This window comes from Anastrepha ludens, chromosome 4 (assembly GCF_028408465.1).
Source record: "Anastrepha ludens isolate Willacy chromosome 4, idAnaLude1.1, whole genome shotgun sequence".
Taxonomy (NCBI): domain Eukaryota; kingdom Metazoa; phylum Arthropoda; class Insecta; order Diptera; family Tephritidae; genus Anastrepha; species Anastrepha ludens.
Window position 1 is genome coordinate 41,699,568 of NC_071500.1, and position 22,148 is coordinate 41,721,715.

The window sequence follows — 22,148 nt, forward strand, 5'->3', positions numbered from 1 at the left end:
TTACTTTACGAGGAGTATCAAGGAAGCTTTGAAAGTCAATTATTGAGTAATAAGGCTTATCCAGTTCATGTTTCGACGAGTCTTCACATTTGCCCTTTTTTTTTGAAATTTTCATCTGTGGTTCATCGCAGCGCTTTTCATTTATTATCAACATTACTAGCACACAATCTTTTTATACACATTTGTACGCATACGTGTGTGCAGATTATAACGGATATTTGTATATATGTATGTATGTAAATACTGTTAACCGCTAAATACCAGCAATGAATAATCCCGCTCTAATTTTTTGTTTGTTTCTAATCAATACCGTTGGGTAACAAGCTTAATTATCTACAAGTGGTTGAACAGTTATGCTGTGTGTATAAATAGTAGATGTTGTTGTGGTAGTTGTTGAAGTGAGAAACGTTGCTGAACTACAACTATGTGGCTGTCATTGACGTGGTTGCACGATAGGGCCATGCTCCCGATAGGTCTTGAGCTTCGTCTCCATCGCCTGCAAAAGGAAAAGAGAGTTTTGACAGAGAATCGTTAATTACAAGAGAACCAAAATCATTTTGGGAGAGAATATTTCATTTTAGGATCATATAACACTGTGCTCGGATTTTCATGTTTTTTTTTTTTGCAAAAAGTTTCGAGAGGGACCTTCTAAGTTCAATGGCGTCCTCCGTTTTGTCAGGTTGGCTCCAGTTTGCGAAATAACGGTATTTGAGAATGGAGCTTGGGCCCCTGAAATCTCATTTAGAGCATCATATCTCACACATTTACTGCAATAGTGTAATAATTCACAAAATCCAAGAGAAAATTTCTCGAAAACTGGAGTCAATCTGGCAAAACGGAGACCGCTACTAAATTTAGAATACCGCAATTATGTAAGTTTTTTTATCAAAATCTTTGCCAAATTCTGGACTTGCACAGTCTAAATAATTATCGAGGAAATAATTAATTTTGAGAGAATAGTTAGTTAATTTTTGGATGATAATAAAGTTCGGCAGAGAATATTTAATTTTGGAAAAAGATAATTAATGATTAGGATTTTCTAAGGATAAATGAGTGTCAAAGTTTGAGAACTTAAATAGTTTCCAAGTCAAGCTAAAAAATCACTTAAAATCCCACAACATTCGGATCAAGACTACCGGAAAGACTCAGATTACATACCGCGAATGTCCCTCTGGTGGTATTCCGAAAGTGTGTGTTTTTTTTATTCTTTAAAACAACAAAAAATATCCTGTTTTGACTTATTAATAGCAAACACTAAAAGTCCTGGATGATGCTACTAGCGCTGGATGGGATTGGAACCCTGGATGGTCCTACATCGGCCGTGTAAAAGTTGTTGTTGTTCTTGTAGCAGTAGCTCTGTCCTATCAGTGCAGTGCAATCACCTGTCGCCTTCGTCAGGCTCATCTAACGCTAGGCCCAAGAAACTTGCTGTTTCGACAGGTTGGGTCCAGAGGAAGAGAAGTGTTAGAAGAGTGGGTTTCATGGGGCATGTGAAAAGGTGGTTAATGTCGTGCCGGGTGCCTTCACATGTCGGACATATGTTTAGTATGTCGGATTCGATTCTGCATTCCGCATTTTAACTATAGCATATTTCACAAAGGGGTAACATTGTTTGTTTTTGTTTCGCATATAAATCAGAGATTTTGCTTCGGATGCCCATAGCTTGTAATCTATCATCCTTGGCATACTAATTTCACACTTACTTTTACGTTTTTCCTATTAGCCATTAATCAGTCAGGTCTGATAAAAAAAAGTTTAAAATTTGTATAGACTTTTTAAAATTTGGAAAAATTTTGTGAATAGTATACAAAGTTTGAAACTTTGATTTACATGGTTTTTGTTATACAATGAAACATATCTTTATAAAAAAATTAACGAAAAAGTTGTCCGTGAAAAGCATTGCAAACATTGTAAAAAGATTAGGTGACTTAATTATGTGGCTACAAGTGAATGTCCGAAATCCCAGTTAATAAAAAAAAAACTATTGAGAGGTATTAAAATACTACTTTTTCATGATTTCGCGAACATTTCCTTTCCTTTACATTGTCAAAGGCGCGAAAATTAAGTCAAAATATTACTTGCAGGAAGGGATTATTGAAAAGGTTTCTTCTCATGTATCCAGGATGTTTGTAACTGACCAATATTGCTTTCAACAAGTTGCTGTCCCGGCTCATAGGTGCAAGGATAACATGCCTGGTTTTTATCGGTAGATGAATAGCCTCCATATTCCAGATCTGAATTCTTTGGATTTCTGCGAATGGGATTACATAATGGGGAAATTAGCAAATACAGTGTATTCTCTATCTTAAGCGGACACCTAAAGAACTGGCATATTTGTTATGGGAGAGTTATCCGCTCAAGAAAAAAAAATAAAATTCTTAATGATTTGTGGTATGCACTGAAAAAAGTGTCCACTTATGGGAGGTGTCCGCTAGGAAAGAGTACACTATATGCAAAAAAAACCGTGTATTGTCTTATGTCAACAATCAACTATTTTTAACTGAGTAAGAATTCGTAATATGACTTGTAGTGTACTTTGCGAACGACACTTACGACAACCTTGTGAATGCCCCAATAAAAGGCGAAAGGTTTAAATTGAAACATACATAAAACAAGCTTTCGGCTCAAATTTGATTTACCTTTGTCTTATTTCCCAAAAATTGGGTGCGACTGTTCTTAGGACCCACGCTGTGTTTTCTGAATTCGAATAGTAATTTTTGATTTAAAAAATCCCAATCGTCCAAATTTTTCGGAAACTACTGCATACAGTTTAAAGAAATATTGGATGTCGATGAAACTGCGTCAAATTCTCGCTGGTTTCTTGCCAAGATAACAGAAACAAACTATTGATGCCAGTGATATACTGTTCACTAGACAGGGCTAGTTTACTGGGGCGACAGCCCTTGGTCGGGAAAAACCCGAGTCATTCCGGTAACGTAGAACCGGCTGCCATCTAACACCTCTCTCCCTCTGGACCCAACCTGTCGAAACAGCATGTTTTCTGGGCCTACCTTTAGATGAGCCAGACGAAGACGGCCGGTGATATACCTTACACTGGCGGGGCTTCTATTACTGCTACAACAACAACAATTGATGCCAGTGATCGTCCATCGTCCCACACAACGAACTGTTCAACTTTCGCAATCACGCCCTCGTCTTTCAGCGTATAAAAGCTAACGTCAACGTAGAAAGCGGTATTAATCACAAATGGAAAAAATATTAAAAAACATCCTTTGAAATCGCCGACGCACTTTCAATCTTAACAACGTTGAAGAAGTTTTTAAAGAGCAAAACGACAGAATCTATGCTAAAACTTAAAAAAAAAAAACGGGTTAAGACTGGGGCAAAAGTGTACCAAGAGCATGTTTTAGAAGGCATGGTGAAGCAGTTGAGCAGTACTCTCTTTAATGGGGTGCGTTAGATCTTCCAGGAAGATTCCGATCCAGTCCATAAGGCAAAAATCATCCGGCAATGGATTGGCGCGCATAAGATTGGCCCTCTGGTAGTCCAGACCTGAATCCATTGGACTACAGTTTGTGCTCAGAATTGGAGAACATGGCCTGTCGAAGACCTCACAGAAATTTGGAGAGTCTCAAACAATCTTTGGTTCGAGCAGCGTCCTCAATATCCATGGAAACCGTACGTGCTGCAATAACTGAATGGCCTTATCGTTTGACGGCTTTTGTAAAAGCAAATGGTGACCATTTCGAATGAAAATTGAAATGTTTTTCTTTAATATTTACATGATCAAATAAAACTAACTTCATTAAAAAAAGTATTATAATTTTATATCTATAACAGACTTAACTTGTAACAGAACTTATGGCAGAACTAGGTCTACAACAAGTCGAAATTGCACTGAATTTAGAAATTTCTGGCACTCAGCTTTGCATTCATCAAAAATAATAGGAAATGAATATAATTAATTAAATGATTGAATTACCAAAAATTCTATATAAAACATTTATTGTACTAAAAATGTATTAAATGCATTTTGAATATGGAAAAATTAAAAAAAAAACTAATATACAAAAACAAAACAAAATAAAAAATACACCAAAATGTAAAGATCTTATTTTAGTTCATTCGCTTTCGAAATGTTTGAATTTGTTGCAGGTAATGGCGTTTTAGTTGAATTTGGGAAATTTCCACTTCCTCCACTCATGCGCTCTGCAAAGCGCTTAAAAATATTTGAACCGAAATTTAGACTCGAGTTACTACGACTTGCGATACGTCGCAAGGAAACTTCAGAAACGTCTGCATCGTACTCGGCGTAAGAGGTGTTGGTGGAAGTGGAAGAGGAGGTCACAGCAGCATTTGTATCGACGGAGTTAGTGCTGCCAAATGTGCTCGTAAAACTCCGTCTAAGGCGGCCTACACTACCGGCCACAGGTGTGGAAGCACAGCTGCTTGTAGAGTTGGCAGAAGCAATGGAACGATCACAGATACAACGAAACCTTTCACATTGAGGGCATAAAAGTGCCTTATCCAACTAAAAAAAAAAAGACACAGAAACTATGATGCGGCATTGCGTGGTTTTAAGCATAATGAGAGTAAAAAGTAATGTTAGCGTTTTACAATGGTCAGTGGGATAGTAAGAAGTGAAGAGTGAACGGAAACAAAAATTATTGGATGCAATACAAACTGTTAGTACAGATCGAATGTGTTTCACATAGTAGATCTTTTAGACTTGACAAAGAAAACATTTGTGTTAGCATACTTGCAAGCGTACATATTACTTTACTATAAGTACATTGAACGGGTTATAAACTATGAAACCATTTAAGTATATAATCAGACATAAGTAGTTTGAACTTACATTCAATTTCCGAAGCATATCCGCAACAATGTTTAGAGCAGTTGTACGAGAACCGGGCGTCATTGCGTTGCCATTGAGTAAATTAGTTGAATCTGAAAGGGGTTTTTCTAAAATTGAGTTATAGGCACATATTCATACACAATATAATACTACGTACATATAAAATAGTATTACAATAATTTGAAAATTCATGCCTACGGACACACACAAACAGCACAACTACTTTTTCGTTTAGCTTCTGTACTTAGCTTGAGATGTAAAATAACTTATAGAAGCAGTTAAATAATATGCATTTAATCAATCTTGTACAAAGAATAAAAGATAAAATATGTGGTTATTTCCAATTGTTATTACATTTGAGCAGTGTTGCTTAAAAACTAAATAAAGTATTGAAGATAAAACTTTCATATTTTCACATAAAGATGGATTTTTTACGTTACATCACAAATCAGATAAATCTTCAAACATTATAAATATTCGGTTTCGGAGCTATCATTAATCGTAAATTATGTATATTGTCATTTACAGTATTATACTTAAAAGTAGCCGAACATGTTTGTGTGTTTCAGCTTTAAGAAATTGGTATTTATTAACTCTGTCTTATTTTTGATCTTTTTAATTTGGATTTTGCTGTAAACTTTATGAATTTTATGCCACATTTCCTAGATCGTAAAACACCTAATATCTTACTTTTTAAAGAATGATGTTCACCATAATTGGGTATAACTGTTGTGCTGTTATTTAAATTATTTGTAAGGCTGGTATTGCTGAGGCTGGTCTTATTCAGACTGGTATTATTGGGGCTGATGGTATCATGCGTAATGTCACTGTCCTTTACAGCGCCAATTGGTACAACTGTGGACAGTGTTGTCGATTCGGATAAGTTACTAACTGAACCATTTAACGGGTTACGCGTTTTTACATTCAGTTCTTGTTTTAAGTCTGAAACGATAAAAATACATAACATAAATTAATGAAATATCTAATTTATTAAAATAATAAATGATGGTTTTTAGCTCTTTCCGCAAGATAATGTTTTCTTTTTGTCGTTGTTTTTGTAATAACATAAAACATTCCGCATCAAATTTTATTGCCTGCTCTTGGAGTGAAAGTCCCCCGGGAACCGGTAGCGTGAACCCGGTTGACGTGGTAACATTGAGTGGATAGTTAAGGAAATTTTACATGCCGAAAATGGCATGGATATACTGAAAAATGGTTAGACATGTCAACGCTCCTAAGCTAAGCTTTCAATGCCCAAAGGGGAGAAATCTACGAACCAAAACGGTTGCCTCGACAATCGGTTCTAAAGGGTTTTCCAATAAGAGGTGTCAAATATCAAAATATTCAAAGAAAAATGTTATTTTTTAATATAAATGATCGGATGCTTATTTCATTATGTCCACGGCCATGCTTACAGGACAATATCCTTTTCGTGAAATTTTTCATAACCGAAATTTAAAGTGGCTGCCCTATGTCCTCGATAGCCTCACGAATTCCATCTTTAAGGTCTTGAAGCGACGATGGACTGTTGGCGTAGGCCTTCTCTTTCATGTGGCCCCAAAGAAAAAAATCACAAGGTGTTAAATCACAAGATCTCGGCGGCCAATTGCGATCACCTTCGCGTCCGAAAACTTATCCGGTAAAAGATCAAAGGTTTCGTTGTTTGTGTGCGGCGCTACGTCGTATTGTTGAAAATAAACGTTGTCCAGATATATACCACCAAATTCCGTCCAAAAAAATCGTAAATCATCTCTCGATAGCACCGAATAACACCTGTTATTGGAAAACCCTTTACATCACCAGAATTGCCCTGAATAAAACCCCGACATTGTCATATCCTAAAAATGTCCAAATAATGTTTTGTGCTATAACATCAAAAACAACAACAACATTACCGAAACGATACGTATAGTTTGCATAATCAACAAAGACATGCTACTTTTATGGTAGAATGCTACCAAAAACACATTGATTTAAGAGAATTGGGAAAAGCGCGTGAGTTCAAAATTCACATATTTATAAATTAAAATCAGAATTCGCCCCCATTTTACCTCTTGTTTCATCCATGAGTCTTTGTAGCTTCTCTTGCAGCATTTCCTTTTCATCCATCTCCATTTCAAGAAGTGCATTTTTTTCATAAGCTTTATCCAACATTCTTTCAAAGTCTGCAATGCTTTCGTTGAGTATACGATGTGCCCTTTCTAGATCATCGTTCTTTTGTTCCAACTGTCGCAGGTACACTTTCAGAGTATCTCGTTCATTTTTCAAATTTTCCAATTGTCTCTCTGTATTGGCTAATTCAATGCCATGGGACTGTAATTTGAGCTGAAACAATAATCTTCCAATATAAAAGCAATACATTTTGCAATGATTCCAACGCGTACCTTTAAGGATTCATTTTCCTTCTCAAGTGAAGAAAGTGTCAATCTGAGATCTTTAATTATACCCTGTTTTTGATCAAGTGTAGCATCCATTTCCGCCTCCATCTGTCGAGACTGTTCCACGTACTCGTCGTATTCCTGTTTCACATCTGTCCATCTAAAAATGAAATATACGTTAATAAGTTAAACCTAATAAATATGTTAAAAAATACGCCTACTCTTTGTGATAAAGTTTTGCGCGTTCTTTCCAATACCGACATTCATCCTCAACACTGTTGAACATTGGAGGAGACTCCATCGCTGGCTATGAAGCTGCAAAACAGGCTGTGCGATATATATTTAATCAGAAAGACTAGTTGGAACCTCCCCTATATTTTTTTTGTAGTTTTCGGTTGCTTTCTACACGCATATGTTGTCTGAATAGCCACTTTCACACTATTTGACGTTCTTGCTCAGTCGTTCTTTATCAACAATTTTTCTAAAAAAAAAATTGTTCAAGCTCTTTTCACTCCGCTATTAGAAAAAATACATTTCTGAAATTAAAATAATTTGCGAAAAATCAATTAGTTAACAAGTGTGCGAAAATCTGAATTTCCCTCAATTTGATTTGTCCCCACTAGTTATATTGTATACTTTCTGTGTTTGTATTTTTCCTAAGCCAACGACGGCGTCGGCGCTGGCGTAACATCGACATCGACGACTGCGGAAGAGTTCGAACGACGAAGGCTGGATGTCCAATGAAATCATCGTCGACTTTTTCAAAACTGGTTTTCCCACTTTATACTTACAAAAACCCTTATGAACTATGTGAAACTTTAAACGATACTTACATTTTGAAAAAAGCTTTTTTTAAATACAGCAGGCTTGTGTTCAGAAAATACTCAAAATAAAAGTGCGTCAGAATTCGTTAAATATTGTGTTTGCACCAAAATGCCAAAACTGTAGTTCAGTATTGCCAGATTAAACGTAAACACGGAGTTTTATCCAAGGCAAATTGAATATCGAAGGTGTCGCCTTCTGAAAACCGATACTGTATTCTTCGCCATTCTGACAAGCCTGGCATCAAGCAAAAATGGAAGAATACAAGATTGCGCCTTCCGAACTAGCCGTGTCGTAAGAGTCCATGAATGAACAAACAAACGGAGGAGAATTATTATTTGTAGAGATGAAGGGTATGCAAAAGTAATGGGAACAACAAATGCAAAAGTAATGGGAACAACACACACACACAAGGCGATCTTGTATTCTATCATTTTTGGTTATTAAGCATACGTATGTATATAAGCAGACATACACGCACACAGGGTATTCAGTCCTAAGTTGAACGTGTGAACGAGTAAACGAAAATTAAAGCAATAAATTGATTCACTAAAGCTAGCAAGTTCTGTTACCTTTAATTTGTGACTTTTATTTACCAATATTGTGATCGAAACCAAAGAAATTATTGTGGGACATTTTATTTGAATATGAAACGTAACAAATTCATAACAATTGGTGCCAGAATCTGGATTGTTGAATAAAGTCCCATATCTCATATATTTCATGCTGCTTAACGGATGTACCTTGGATTTGGTTAAAAGGACTGTGGGACAGACGAAGTTTGAGTCATAGAATCTGCTGAGGGGACGGCGAACATAAACGTGTGAAGAACACTAGTGAGAACTAGAAAAGACACGAGGGTTTGAATAAGGATACTAAATTATTTGAAGCCATCAGTTATTTTGGATAAAGGAGCTGTAAGTGGGAAATGTCGCACTGTAGAAAACTTTGTAAACTGCAATGGACCACAACAGGAAAGTGGAAAATTCCGGACAGCTAGAAAAAACTCCCAACTTCATAAGGACTTGGTTGCATGAAGTAAGAGGGCTAGAGAGGACGTAAGCTAAAATTTTGCTGGAGAAATACGGTTACATATTCCACGGTGATTGTGCACATAAAATATGCAGAGACAATTCGTCAAACAAGAAACAAATCAGATAATCCAAGATATGCAGCAAAGTGGAGTTAATGATCCGTAAATAAACCCGTAGAGTTCACCGGTTGTGTTGGTTAAAAAAAGAGATAGTAGCATAGCACCCAGGTTTTTGTAGATTATAGAAAGCAAAATGAAGGCACGAAATAAATGCCACTTTCGAACCTTTATCCGGTGCGAAATCGTTTTCAAGGCTTGATTTAACAAGTGGTTACTGGCAGGTGGAAATTGAGGATTGCGATCGTGAGAAGGCAGTCTCCAGCATAGGAGATGGGTTCTGTCAGTTTTCAGTGATACCATTCTGATTTGAATCACACCGGAAACCTTTGAGTGCCTAATGGAGCGTGTGCTAAGGGACTCCACTGGAAAGCACGTTTGGTCTGGCTAGATGACCCCATCATTATGGGTAAAAATTTTAACGACCATCTGGAAAACTGGAAGAAGCACAATTCCAGCAACTGAAATACCTTCTTTGTGCTGCACCTATGTTAGCTTGGCCCTTTGCTTCACTATGGAACGAAACAAATATACATACATATATGTCTGTATATGTATATATATGTTAGCGTATCCGGTGGCGAAAGAAAAGGTCGTTGTAGATACCGACGTTGGCTCATACGGAATAGGAGGAGTACTGTCACAGATCATCAATAGGCAAGAAAAAATCATCACATATAATATCAAAGTCTTGGGGAAGTCCGAAATGAATTACTACGTGACCAGACGGGAACTGCTAGCTGTCGTTGAGTGCGTACAGTGCGTTGAGTTAAGAATATACTATGCAGCATTGAGACGGTTACTCCAGTTAAAGCATCCGGAAGAACAAATTGCCCCATGGATCGAAAAGCTGCAAATTTATGACTTCGAGATTGAGCATTAGCAAGAGGAACAACATGCAAATGTTGATGCACTATATCGGCGACTTTGGCTTATAAAGTGTAATAGTACGTTCACATATAAGTAGATGAACTAATTTTTCGTGCTTAACTCCCAATCCGTAATTAAAAAGCGAGATTTCCCATACAAAATTTCTCTCCCAAAATCTGAGATTATAAAATAATCCTAGATAATAACCATACTTTTTAACATGCAACTCTGTGTGAGTGAAAAAAAAACGTCAAAGTAAAAACTAAAGAAAGCAGGTTTGTAGACATAATTCATAAAATGTTGGTTAGGCATCATTAACTATGCGTTTATATAATAGAAAAAAAGTGAGTGTCTTATTACTTATTATAAAATGTTATATCCAATTTCGAATGCGTATTGCTGCTATTTTCCATTTTTTGAAACCTCAGTAAACGTCGTTGACGTATTTCCTCCTCCAACTGTTTATTACTAGCAACCATTTGCCCGTTTAAATTTGCTATTCCTTCTCCTTGTCTTTTCTTCATATCGTTAATAATAATTAAACAAACCAAAAAACACCAAAATAGTCCACCAATATAATTTCGATATTCATTTTCATTTCAAATTAAACCTTTCACAACAATAGTGACAGCTGATTGTCAATTTTGGTAATCTGACATATGTGAACGGGTAGATTAATTTTGTGGACTTATTGGTAATTAATGCATATGTGAACGTACTGTAAGGTTACTAAACCATGTAAGCATACCATTACCTTTGCTTCTTCAAGCCGTTGCATTGTAATGCAACGCTGTGCAAATCACTTCGCTACTTTTGGGAGGATTTCGACTAGCTCTCAAAAATATTGCAGAAAAATTGGTAAATAAGAATTTAAAAACCTCACGGAAACTAAATATTCAAAAATAATAGTTCATGTGTGTATAGTTGTAAAAATAAGCCCTTGAATATATTTATTTTGCCGACAACACCGGAAAGCAAATTTCACAATTTATGACGGGTATGGAGAACTAGGGAATTAAAACATTTTGACAAACAAAGAATTGGTGAAACATGAAGACAAGAAGTGACGAACATGATATACAAAAAGGAAAAACAACAATAGCAATGAACGCAGTTTTTAGTGCAAGAGGAATATATGTGCGCATATATTAAATGAAGGGAAATTGAAATCGGCATAGCCAAGCATTCGTATGTCAGTAGTTGCTGATTTAATAGAAATAGGAGTATGAAGGGGTAGACAATGATGAATTGAACAGCGTAATTGTAAGAGAACTGTAAGGAAAAATGAAGAACTTCCAACCACTGGTTGTGCCGCTATAACGAATTTATTTCTTACTTGCATTCAAATGCCATTAAAAGTTGTCGAAAATCCCCATTTCATAACATTTAAATTTGCGCTGCTTTAACATTTAAATAATATTCAGAATATATAATATATATTTCATAGTTGCAACAGTAAACAGCTGAGAACAAAAAAGGGCACGTAGTTGAACACAAAGAGCTGGAATCGACCAGAAGTCATCGGGAGTAGAAACAGCTGAAATAACTATTGTAGGCCAGAGTGCAATACAGTGATCGGTAGTTTGATTAAAAATATTGTGAATATCCGGATTAGTGATTGCCAATTTAATTAGGTTTACGTACATCGGATTTATTTGGTGCTGTTATAAATTATGGCTGATCCCGAGAAACAGAGCCTCATTAACAATGAAGAGACCAATAATACGTATACCAATACCCAGCCGGGTGTTGTTACCGGCAGTCTAGGCGACAGCGGCGAGGGAGGCCCTGTTATGTCCGCAGATGCCAATTCAGCCGAAGGTAATTATGTTTTAATAATTTTATATATCTATATGCTATTAATGTAATTAAGTTCATTAAACCCGGTACTGGATGGTAATCTGCGCAGCGTAGATGCTGCACACATAAACAAATTCCAAATGAACTGTAAAAGAAGCGACCACAATGCAGTCATAGAAACCCCATAAGTGTGCAATCGTAGGTTTGTTAGAGGTGATAAGGGTGTGGGTGGTGTCAGATTTGTGAATGCTTTTCCTATTGCATGAAGTTATTCAAAATGTGTTTTTTTAGTATTTGTTAAGTACAATGGTTAGTTTTGTGCTGCATATACTATATGTAATCAGCTATAGCTTCATAACTGTGCAACATTTTCTTATCTTGCCTCTCAAATTGAATGCAAAAGCATAATTGTCCATAACCTTTATACTGCACAATTTATATTTTAATATACAATTTTACAACTTCATTATTACATTATAATTTTACAACTTCATTTTAGAAAAGTGTGATTACGAAATGACATGTGGGTATATATATAATATTTTATATACATAGCTTCATTTTGATGCGCCTTATCTCAAAATGTACTCGTCAATTTATCAATATTCCATGTTTTGAAATTATCACAATTAACATGCCCATTGTATTTGTATTCATAAAAGTGTGGTATCTCACACACTTCGTGTGACTCATTCTCCATGCCCATTGTGAGGTCCAGCTGTTTTGCGAAATGCTATCAGCGTACATTGTTTATATATAAATAATTAATATGTAACGCGAATGCTTCTATAAGCACGAAAAGCGATCGGTGCGCTGCCTGCGATCCTTCCCTATTTCTAATTCAATCTGGGTGGTGCAGTATGCTCAATTTTTATAGAGCTAGGCCAAGCCTTGACCCCGGCTGACTGGGGATTATTAAATGGACATGATGAATGAAAATCTAGTTTGGAGACAATGCTACAACAGCGTTATTGAAATGTGTATAAATGAACATATTTTTACGTGTACCTAGTCTTGCCGCTTTTTATACATTTTTTAAAATTATATGTGCTTACGCAAACAATTCAAAAGAAACCCGCTGCTTTGAAGACGCAAAACATAAAGCGATAGTCAGTCAGCATTGACATAGATTTCTATCTCTTTTACCAAAGTAATGTACTAAGTCTCCAATGAAGCAATTTCATTCATCCCATACCAACTATTCAGCTAGATACTCATACTCGTATACCCATATTCGTTTGCATTTGCGGTTTGAAACTGTCTCGAGACTCAGTTTTCACATACCATTCGAAGCGAATCATCTGCCATGTATTTGTTCTACAAAAAAGGTATAGGATTTATTTGTTCAATAGAGCTCAACATTGTACATCTTTTATTATTACTGCATCTATTATTAATATTACCTATATTTTAGGAGGTGTATCGCAAGCAAATGTACCATTTGTGGGTCCGGATGAAGTGCCACCACCGTATCAGGCCAACACTGGCACCGGTGTGCCAATGGTTACATGTCGCGTATGCCAAAACATGATCGATATCACAACAAAACGAGACCAGCACGTGGTGAAGTGCAGTCATTGCAATGAGGCAACGGTATGGATAAAAGAAACTTTGAATATTGAATCATATAATTAGCACTTCTGGCACTTTCTGTTCATCATATTTTTACAGCCAATACGCAATGCTCCTCCAGGCAAGAAATACGTGCGTTGCCCATGTAATTGTCTGTTGATTTGCAAGAGCTCATCGCAGCGTATTGCTTGTCCTCGGCCCAATTGCAAACGTATTATTAATTTAGCACCCAGTCCGGTAACGCCACCCGTACCGGCTATGCCCGGCATGTGCCGTGTTACTTGTGGTCATTGTTCAGATACGTTTTTGGTATGTAACTCACCTTTTTACTGTATTTGAAAGTGCTGCTAGTAAATGCACATTTTTTTCAGTTTAATACGTTTCACAATGCTCTGGCGCGTTGCCCACATTGCAGGAAAGTATCATCTGTTGGTTCGCGTTTCGCCTGTGGACGAGGTATATTGTTCGCTATACTTGGACTGTTATTTCTAATTGCGGGCATAGGTATCACTGTTGGCACGTATAAATATGCACAGGTAAGGTTTGTTTATTTTATGCATACAGTCATGTGAAAAATAATAGGGACACTTACTTTAAAATATTTCAAAACCTAATTATTAAATTAATTCTTATTAATTGGTCAGAATTAATTATTTAATTTCTTGTTCCGTTATCAAAGCACACATATTTTGCCCCATTTTATAATTGTTGATCATTTAGTCATGAATATTAAATAACTATATAGTTTATTTTGAAATGTTGTGGGTTTTAAATATCTGTAAAGCTTAAAGGTATCAAGCTAAAGGGAAATCTAAAGTATACATATATACGTAGTCCTGCCATAAGTTCTGTTACAAGTTAAGTCCGTTATAGATAGGAAATTATAATACTTTATTAATGAATTTAGTTTTATTTAATCATGTAAATATTAAAAAAAAAAAATGTTGCTTTTACACAAACCTTCAAACGATTAGGCCATTCAGCTTTTGTGGCGCGGACGATTTCCATGGATATTGACGTCGCTGCTCGAAGTAAAGATTGTTTGAGACTCTCCAAATTTCCGTGAGGTCTTCGAGGTCTAAGCACAAACTGTAGTACAATGGATTCAGATCAGAATTTTCAGATGGTGAATGTTCTGCGGCTATGAACCCAAGAATTTTGTTTTTTAGCCACTTCCGGGTTTTGCCTTATGGGCTGAAGCGGAATTTTGCTGGAAGATCCAACGCTTTCCATTGAAGACAGTACTGCTCAACTGCTTCACCATACCTTCTAAGACATCTTTCTGGTACACTTTTGCCTCGGTCTTAACCCTATTTCGCAGAAATGAAGAGATGCAACGCCTTTACAAGACACTCTCCACCAAACAATTACAAAGGCTGGATGGTGGCCACGCTGAACCCTCGGTTAGCATAGATTTTGTCGTTTTGGTTATAAAAACTTCTGCAACAGTGAATTTTTTCGCATCTGTGAAAATAATATTTTAATAGCCGTTAACCGCATGCCACCGAAGAAGCTGCTTGCATCTGTCGACGTGAGGCTTTCATTCGAAGATCATCTCTAATTAGTCTTAGCATGGATCTGATCGATACATTAATGAATGTCCCGCACACGATTTTCTGCTCTTTAAGGGGATTTCTACGAATTCTTTCTCGAGCAGAGTAGCTTTTATGGCTGCAAATACTCGATAACGACCACTTCCTTTTCTGGCTATCACTTCAGACATTTGGGGAAAACGATTTATCGTGCAGTAAATATTAATTCGCGAAATATTAAGTTTTTTCAGCAATTTGTAAATCTCACTTGCTCTTTTACCACATTTACGTAATGCAATCACTGCAATGCGATTTTCCTTAGCTCCCCACTCCCTTGTTAACAAGCCTAATTTGTCTCGAAACTAGATATAATTTATGAGTAGACAATGCATACGAACAAAAGCAAAAATAACGGACAAAATTTGTCACAGAATTTATGGCAAGACGAAGTATGATAGTATAAATATGAATTCGATATAAAAGATAATTACAAGTGACACTTATTGCACTATTTTGCACCGCTTCGATGGGTGTTTCCATAGGACAACGACTCGAAGCTGGCTAAGAAAAGGTTCACGGAATTTGAGTATTTTCTTTTATAATTTTAATAATATTTCAAAATAAAAAAAACTACTCAAAAATCATTGTATGTATTGTTTTTATTTGTTTTCCGGGGATATATAGCAATACGTCCCTATTATTTTTCACAAGACTGTAAATATGTATCTATTATATATGCTTACATATTTTGCATTAATGCATGTTTTGTGTCTCTTACAGGATCACGGTGGTATTATCATTGCATACATCGGTCTATTTATGATTGCAGCCTTTTTATTTGCACGTTCAGTTTACTATTTCCGTTTAAAAGTAAGCGCCATAGATGGTCCAATGTAAGGGCATATTTAGATGTTTTTTTATCATTCCTTTTGATATTAACAAAACAAATAAACACACAACATACACACGTATATTCATATAAAGAACGCCAGAGGGAGGGAAGTACAGCAAAAAAAAAAAAAATATAGAAAAGAATATATACAGCATATTACAGACCACATTCAAAGAAAATTTAAACTAAAGCAAAATTCACAACACGTGCACTCTAAAATGTATTATTCACGGCGCGAAATAAATATGCAATCGGAGAAAATTGCTTCATAATGAAAAACGAAAATCGTGTGTATGAAATAACTACAATAAACTATTTAAATTTGGGAAAATATGTAAACGTAATGTCAACAAGTAAATAAGTGCTAAGGCATTGCAAATGTTAGCAAAAAGCTATAATATGAAATAATAAACATGCATTCTATAAACTCTTTGTATAACAGTTAAGGAATGCTCAGCAATTTTGTGGCACTATGAGAAAGCACAAAATGTAGTCTATATTCAATATTACATTAATCAAATTCCAACATTTTATAATGTGTAGACTACTTTTTTATGTGGATAATTCATAGTCTTACAAGCGAGCTCTTCTTCTTTGTTAGGTTAAATGTCGGCCTGTAGCACTCTGCTGTATAATTTATTTGTAATTGTCCTTTTGTTTTTGCTTACATATTCACTATTATTATTTCATCATGTGTGATGTTTGTTTCTCTCTGTTTATGTTTGTGAAAATTCGTATTCTCTGGCTAAATTACAAAGCTCTGCGCTGCATACATGATAACATATATATATAATCGTATATATATATATATATACCCGCTTCCGTTGCAAATCATTGTAGATTTAAAACCTTACAAATATAAAATAAAAAAATACGTGTTGATAATTTGAACGCATGTAAAGCTGTCTCAACGCTGGTGAACGAAATTTGTTAATTAACCTATAATTATTTGGGCCACTGAACTATAATAATATTTATAGCAAATAAAAAAAATAGCAATTAGGAGTCCCTAGTTTCTCAAACGGTTCTCGCAAAAAATAAATGAACAAAAGCGGTCAAAGTAGGAAACAAAGCGAATGAACAGGAAAGCAAATCTGATTTCTATAAAAAACATTTAATATTTACAAATACGATTAAATGAAATATTATGGAACTTATACAATTATATTTAGATTATTACGATATACTGTAAATAAATGAAAGTAAAACCAAGGAAAATGTTTGTTATGACAACAAAGGTAGCGATACACATATAATATCCACCCAGGAAGCATTGACCAAGGACCAACCGTTTTCACGACAACCGGATTGAAGCTTAAGCAGCATCATAAAAAAAAGCGATGTGGATTGTTTTATGTTGTTACAATAACAATGATTAAAGTTTTAGTGCACACCGAACCCGAAGAAAAATTACTTTACAGTTCAAAGTACATTTGAACTGTTCCCACGTCAGTCGGGCCTACGTGAACGGAATGATCAGCATTTCTCGTACATGTACGGGGAATGTTTCTGCTGCTACAACAACAACAACAACAAAAAATACTTTATATCTATTTACTTATTTAAATTATACACCCGTTTTTTCAGCCAACAATTTCAATAATTTGTAATGCGGTTTTGGTGGAAATACTATCCTCATTCGTGGCGCAAGTAGTGCCCAACGACAGCATCCATGAAACTTTGTTCAGAGTCTGTTGCTGTGAGATCTCATTGACAAGCTCTTGCTCTACCCATTCGTCTTCAACCAGTTTTTGGCGTTAATAAACCAAATTTTTCAATGAAACTATTTAACATATCTATAGTATGTCAAGAAGTAGTTTTGACATAAGGCCTCTTCTATTCGCCGCTTCCCCGCGCGCTATTTTTATGCTCGATAAACTTCAGGAAAAATTTTCATGCGAAAGCAACAACAAAGTTATTGAGCAAGTCCCGCCGCCAGCGAGTATGGATATATGTACCTCATTAAACTGATATAACTCACTGTCGTACAAACACTTGTAATTTAAGGCAACTCTATACCAGCGTCCCTCATCTATTCGCTACTTGCAAACTCTTGGCGAAAAGAAGAGGCCTATAGAAAATAAAGTAAAATTTTTGACTTGTATAGCAAAAAATAGCACTCTTTATTTATTTTTGGCACTGATTCATATTTATTCACCGCATTTACCACAAAGGGAATTAATAAAAAAAGTAAAATTATTTTGAAAAACAGCAACTAAAGCAACAAAAACAAATAACACAATATTTCGACACTGTCAATAAACTGTTTTTACATTTTCTTTTTTCAATTTCCTTAGCATTTGTTGCGCTATAAACTTCGATTTACCGTTATCTTTGCTTTGCAATGATCACTTTGATGCTTTCGTTTTATCATTCGGTGAAAAATGTTTGCTTTATTCGGATTTCAAATTTATATACTATGTTTTTAAAATGCCTGGCAAAAGATTGTCCTTTGATATTACGTAACTATTTTATTATAAATACCACTTGGGTAAAAGTGTTTAGGAATTCTCTGAAATGTTTTCGGTAACGCGTCAAATAGTTTATAATGTTATAAATCGAGGGAAAAGAGGGTAGATTAGAGCATTTCCACGACAGGTAGTTACCGAAACGACCCGGATTTAAGTATGCAGCAGCATTTCCCATATGTAAGTATGGGGAATGTTTATGCTGCTACAACAACAACAACAACACCAGGGTAGATTAGAGCAAAAGCGTGTAGATGGGCCTAAAACAAAAATTACTGGACGTGCAGAACGCTTGATGCTCCGAAAATTGGATTAAAACCAGAGAATTTCCTTAAGAAAACTTGCATCGGAGTTTAACGAGGAGTGTATATTGTTGTATCTCATGGATCAATGCATCAAGCCTTACTGCACCACAAATATTCATCGCGATTAACACGAAAGAAACCACTGCTATCTGCACAAAATGTGGGAAAACGCTGCCTTTTATTTTGGACCACATTTCCGAACCAACAAATCAAAGAAAATCTGTATTACATGATGGACCGGACCGACTAGAGTATGGCCTGAGCCCTTAACAGCTTTGAAAAATCGAAATAGAATTCCCACGGTTAAATTTGGAAACATTTTCTTTGTCGTTTGGGACTGCATTTCAAGTAAAGGAGTGGGAGACTTTGGCACAATGGACGCCAAACAATATTTAAATATATTGAAAAAAAAAAGAACTCTAAAGAACTCAGCAGCACTAAAATCTGCAACAATGGAGGAATGGCAGAATATACCGAACGTATACGACGTAAACAAATTAGTCCATTCCATGAAAAAGCCCCTGGAAAATGTTATTGAAGCTAACGGTTATACCAAATATTAAATTATTAAAAAAAAAAAACAATTATTCACATTATGTATTTAATAAAAAAAAGCCTGTATTAAAGTTTGTAAAAACAGTTTATTAACAGTGTTGAAATGGTGTGTTATTTGTTTTTGTTGCTTTAGTTGAAGTTTCTTTATTATTTCACTTTAAGTGAATAAATATGAATCAGTACAATAAAGAAGACAAAGATAAATAAAGAATACTATTTTTTGCTATCGAAGTCGAAAAATTGTATTTATTTTCTATGTCGAAAGACATTCTTGACAAACTGTATATACAATTGCTGCTGTGTGCCGTGATGTTTTTTCCGCCATTGGAGGGATAAGGGGTTTTACGTTGCCTCCAAAAGGCAGATGGTTTTTTATGACTTTTTTTCTATTAACGGGTTACGATTCCGGATACTAAAAAAGTAATTGCAATTACTATTTAACTCTGAATTTGTAGATTCATCTTCATCCGATATGTTAATATTTCAAAAAGCATCAGCACTCCAATGATTGCGTAGTTACATAGTTGAGACGAATATGAAAATTTGTGACTCAATATATGTATTACTAATTTTTTTTGGGATACGACTTTCGTATTACATATACATATATATTTTATATTGCAGATAGTAGGTGTATATTTTATTAGTATACATGTATTATTCGTAAAAAAAATCCAGAGAAATATAATATTTAATTGAAGATTTCATACCACTTCATTATTTCACAACGATTTCAGCCGTACCCCCGGGTGGGCCGGCTTCGACCAGCGCTTGTTTCACGTCATCAATTTTTACATCTTTGCCCTGACAAATTATGTTCAGAAACTCTAAAAATTCCTCAAAATCCAGACGCCACTTCCTTAAGATATCCAATGCAATAGAACTCAATTAGTTTATAGAAACGTGATATTTTCAATATGAATGTACTTAAATTTCATGTAAGCCAGGCCCGTCTCTGTCATAGTGAATACCGTTCTCAGTAGTTTTGCTTGATCTAGCCAAAAATCCATTTGTGACAACAATATGCTCTCATGCACCTCATTATCTAAATCCAAAGCGTTGATATTGTTATTCGCATAGAGGATGAATAGACTCTCGACTGTGTGCTTTTTTTGTTTATTTTCATCATCATCGGCCATAGCTCAAGGGCTGCAAATTTTGTTTTAAATGCATATGCACTATGTTCTGGTGTACGAATAAAAAAATTTAATTCTGAATTTTATAATTTTTTCTTTTTGTCATTGGAAACTCGATATTTGTATAACGCAATTGTTTTTGTGTTTACCAAGAAAGAAGTTGCTATGGGGTGTTCATATGATAGATGCCAGAACTGTTTATGTACATACAATGTTCTCGTACATACGCATTATTAGGCTGACTTCCTAAACGCCGGTTGCGTTGCATAGGTATCAGGTATTTTTTTAAGAGTTTGATATCTTCAAATGATAATACAAAATAGAAATATTGTTGGAATGAATGTTTGTATTGTTATAATTTCGTAGAAAATTTCATGGCATTTATTTTGGAATATAGGCCTCCTCCCTCCCCAGGCGTTATCAAGTAGCGAATAGATGAAGCAACTGGCATAAATTAACATATATTTGCAACGCGGGAATAAAGCTGCCTTAAATTACATGTGCTTGTAAAATAGTGAGTTATACCAGTCTAATAAAGTACAACCATAGCGCTAGCGACGAATCTTGCGCGATAACTTTGTTGTTGCTTTCGCATGCAAAATTTTCGTTTTTTAGTTGAGCAGAGAGATAGCGAGCAGAGAAGTGACGAATAGAAGAGGCCTTATGATATCTGATATATGTTCACCGCTGCAACAAGTTCGATCAGCACCATTTTTGACTACCTTTTGCCATAAATCTGGTGGTATGATAATAAATTGACCTTTTTTTCATTCAGAGTATTTTTTTGTTTTCAAAGTAAATTTCTACAGTTCGAAAGCGTTGTTCTGGCATTAAATGATTTATGATGACTTACAAAACGTTCATATATAAGTAGATTCTCTACTTTTCCGTGCTTAACTGCCAATTCGTAATTAAAAAGTGAGATTACCTATATAAAATTTCTCTCCCGAAGTTTCAGATTACAAAATAATCCTAGATTATAACCATACTTTTTTAAATATAATATTGTGTTATTGATAATTATTTTAGCGAGTGTAAGGAGAAACGTCAAAGTAAAAACTAAATGAAACGCATGCCGGCAATGAAAACAAGTTTGTAGACATAATTCTAATTAAACTTTTTTTGGATATTATTAATTATGCAGTCATATTATGTCCATTGACGTTTTGGCCTTTATTGCTTATTATACAATGCAATACAGAATTTCGCATGTGCAATTTCCATGATGAAAAACCTTTCAAACAGTTTTGACGGTCGATTGTAAATTTTACAGGTAATCTGCCGTATGTGAACGGGGAGATTAATTTTGTGGATTTATTGCTAATTGCTGCATATGTGACCGTATTTTTACCCTACCCCACTGAAGAAATATGCCAATCAAGTTTGCCATTCCCCTCTGCCAAACCATAGATATCGATACCGATAATTCTACTGCATCTAAAAAACAACGGATATAACTAGTAAATAAATAAATAAAATAAAATAGAATATTATTTATCAATATTAAGATTTCCGTATACATGTTTTTTTAACATGTTTATTTTTCTTAATATTGCCACAAAGAATTCTTGATTTGATTTTACATATTCTTTGTCGATTAGCAAATTAGGTCGATTAAAGCTTAGAGACACGGAATCCCGTGTTGCTTAGTACCGGCGTATTTTCTTTTGTTTTGTTTTGTGAAAACTTTATATACCCGTTCCACTGAAAAACTAGTCTCCGGCAAAAAAAAAAAATGATTGAAAGAGATAAGGTTACGACAAAGTATGTGTGAGAAAAAAGATACAAAACAAGTAATAGTTTAGCATATTAATCAGTTTATGCCCATTTTTAATGCAATAATACTTAT

At 35.2% G+C, this 22,148-nt stretch overlaps 3 protein-coding genes across 7 annotated transcripts; 1 reads left to right on the forward strand and 2 right to left on the reverse strand.

Moving 5' to 3' along the window:
* Positions 1-4,035: 4,035 nt before the first annotated feature.
* Positions 4,036-8,157, reverse strand: LOC128862077 (nuclear distribution protein nudE homolog). 2 transcript variants are annotated; one of them, XM_054100490.1, is made up of 7 exons: positions 8,031-8,157; positions 7,419-7,733; positions 7,204-7,357; positions 6,871-7,144; positions 5,510-5,761; positions 4,820-4,911; positions 4,036-4,492 (listed from the first exon to the last, which is right to left on the reverse strand). In XM_054100490.1, exons 2-7 carry the CDS (start codon positions 7,496-7,498, stop codon positions 4,073-4,075), a joined length of 1,272 nt encoding a protein of 423 aa, XP_053956465.1. In that variant the 5' UTR covers positions 7,499-7,733; positions 8,031-8,157; the 3' UTR covers positions 4,036-4,072. The 2 variants fall into 2 exon arrangements, with proteins under 2 accessions (XP_053956465.1, XP_053956464.1); XM_054100489.1 differs by having other exon boundaries at positions 4,820-4,926.
* A 2,637-nt stretch (positions 8,158-10,794) lies between these two features.
* LOC128862080 (type 1 phosphatidylinositol 4,5-bisphosphate 4-phosphatase) lies at positions 10,795-15,978 on the forward strand. Of its 4 annotated transcripts, none has more exons than XM_054100493.1 (7): positions 10,795-10,897; positions 11,487-11,617; positions 11,674-11,860; positions 13,254-13,432; positions 13,511-13,720; positions 13,783-13,947; positions 15,724-15,978. In XM_054100493.1, exons 3-7 carry the CDS (start codon positions 11,713-11,715, stop codon positions 15,838-15,840), a joined length of 819 nt encoding a protein of 272 aa, XP_053956468.1. In that variant the 5' UTR covers positions 10,795-10,897; positions 11,487-11,617; positions 11,674-11,712; the 3' UTR covers positions 15,841-15,978. The 4 variants fall into 4 exon arrangements, with proteins under 4 accessions (XP_053956468.1, XP_053956471.1, XP_053956470.1 ...); XM_054100496.1 differs by lacking the exon at positions 10,795-10,897 and adding an exon at positions 10,931-10,953; XM_054100495.1 differs by lacking the exon at positions 10,795-10,897 and adding an exon at positions 10,945-11,036.
* A 3,490-nt stretch (positions 15,979-19,468) lies between these two features.
* LOC128862084 (uncharacterized) lies at positions 19,469-20,486 on the reverse strand. Its single transcript, XM_054100497.1, has 2 exons — positions 20,091-20,486; positions 19,469-20,022 (listed from the first exon to the last, which is right to left on the reverse strand). The coding sequence occupies exons 1-2, from the start codon at positions 20,300-20,302 to the stop codon at positions 19,881-19,883; spliced, it is 354 nt and encodes a 117-aa protein (XP_053956472.1). The 5' UTR covers positions 20,303-20,486; the 3' UTR covers positions 19,469-19,880.
* Positions 20,487-22,148: the final 1,662 nt, after the last annotated feature.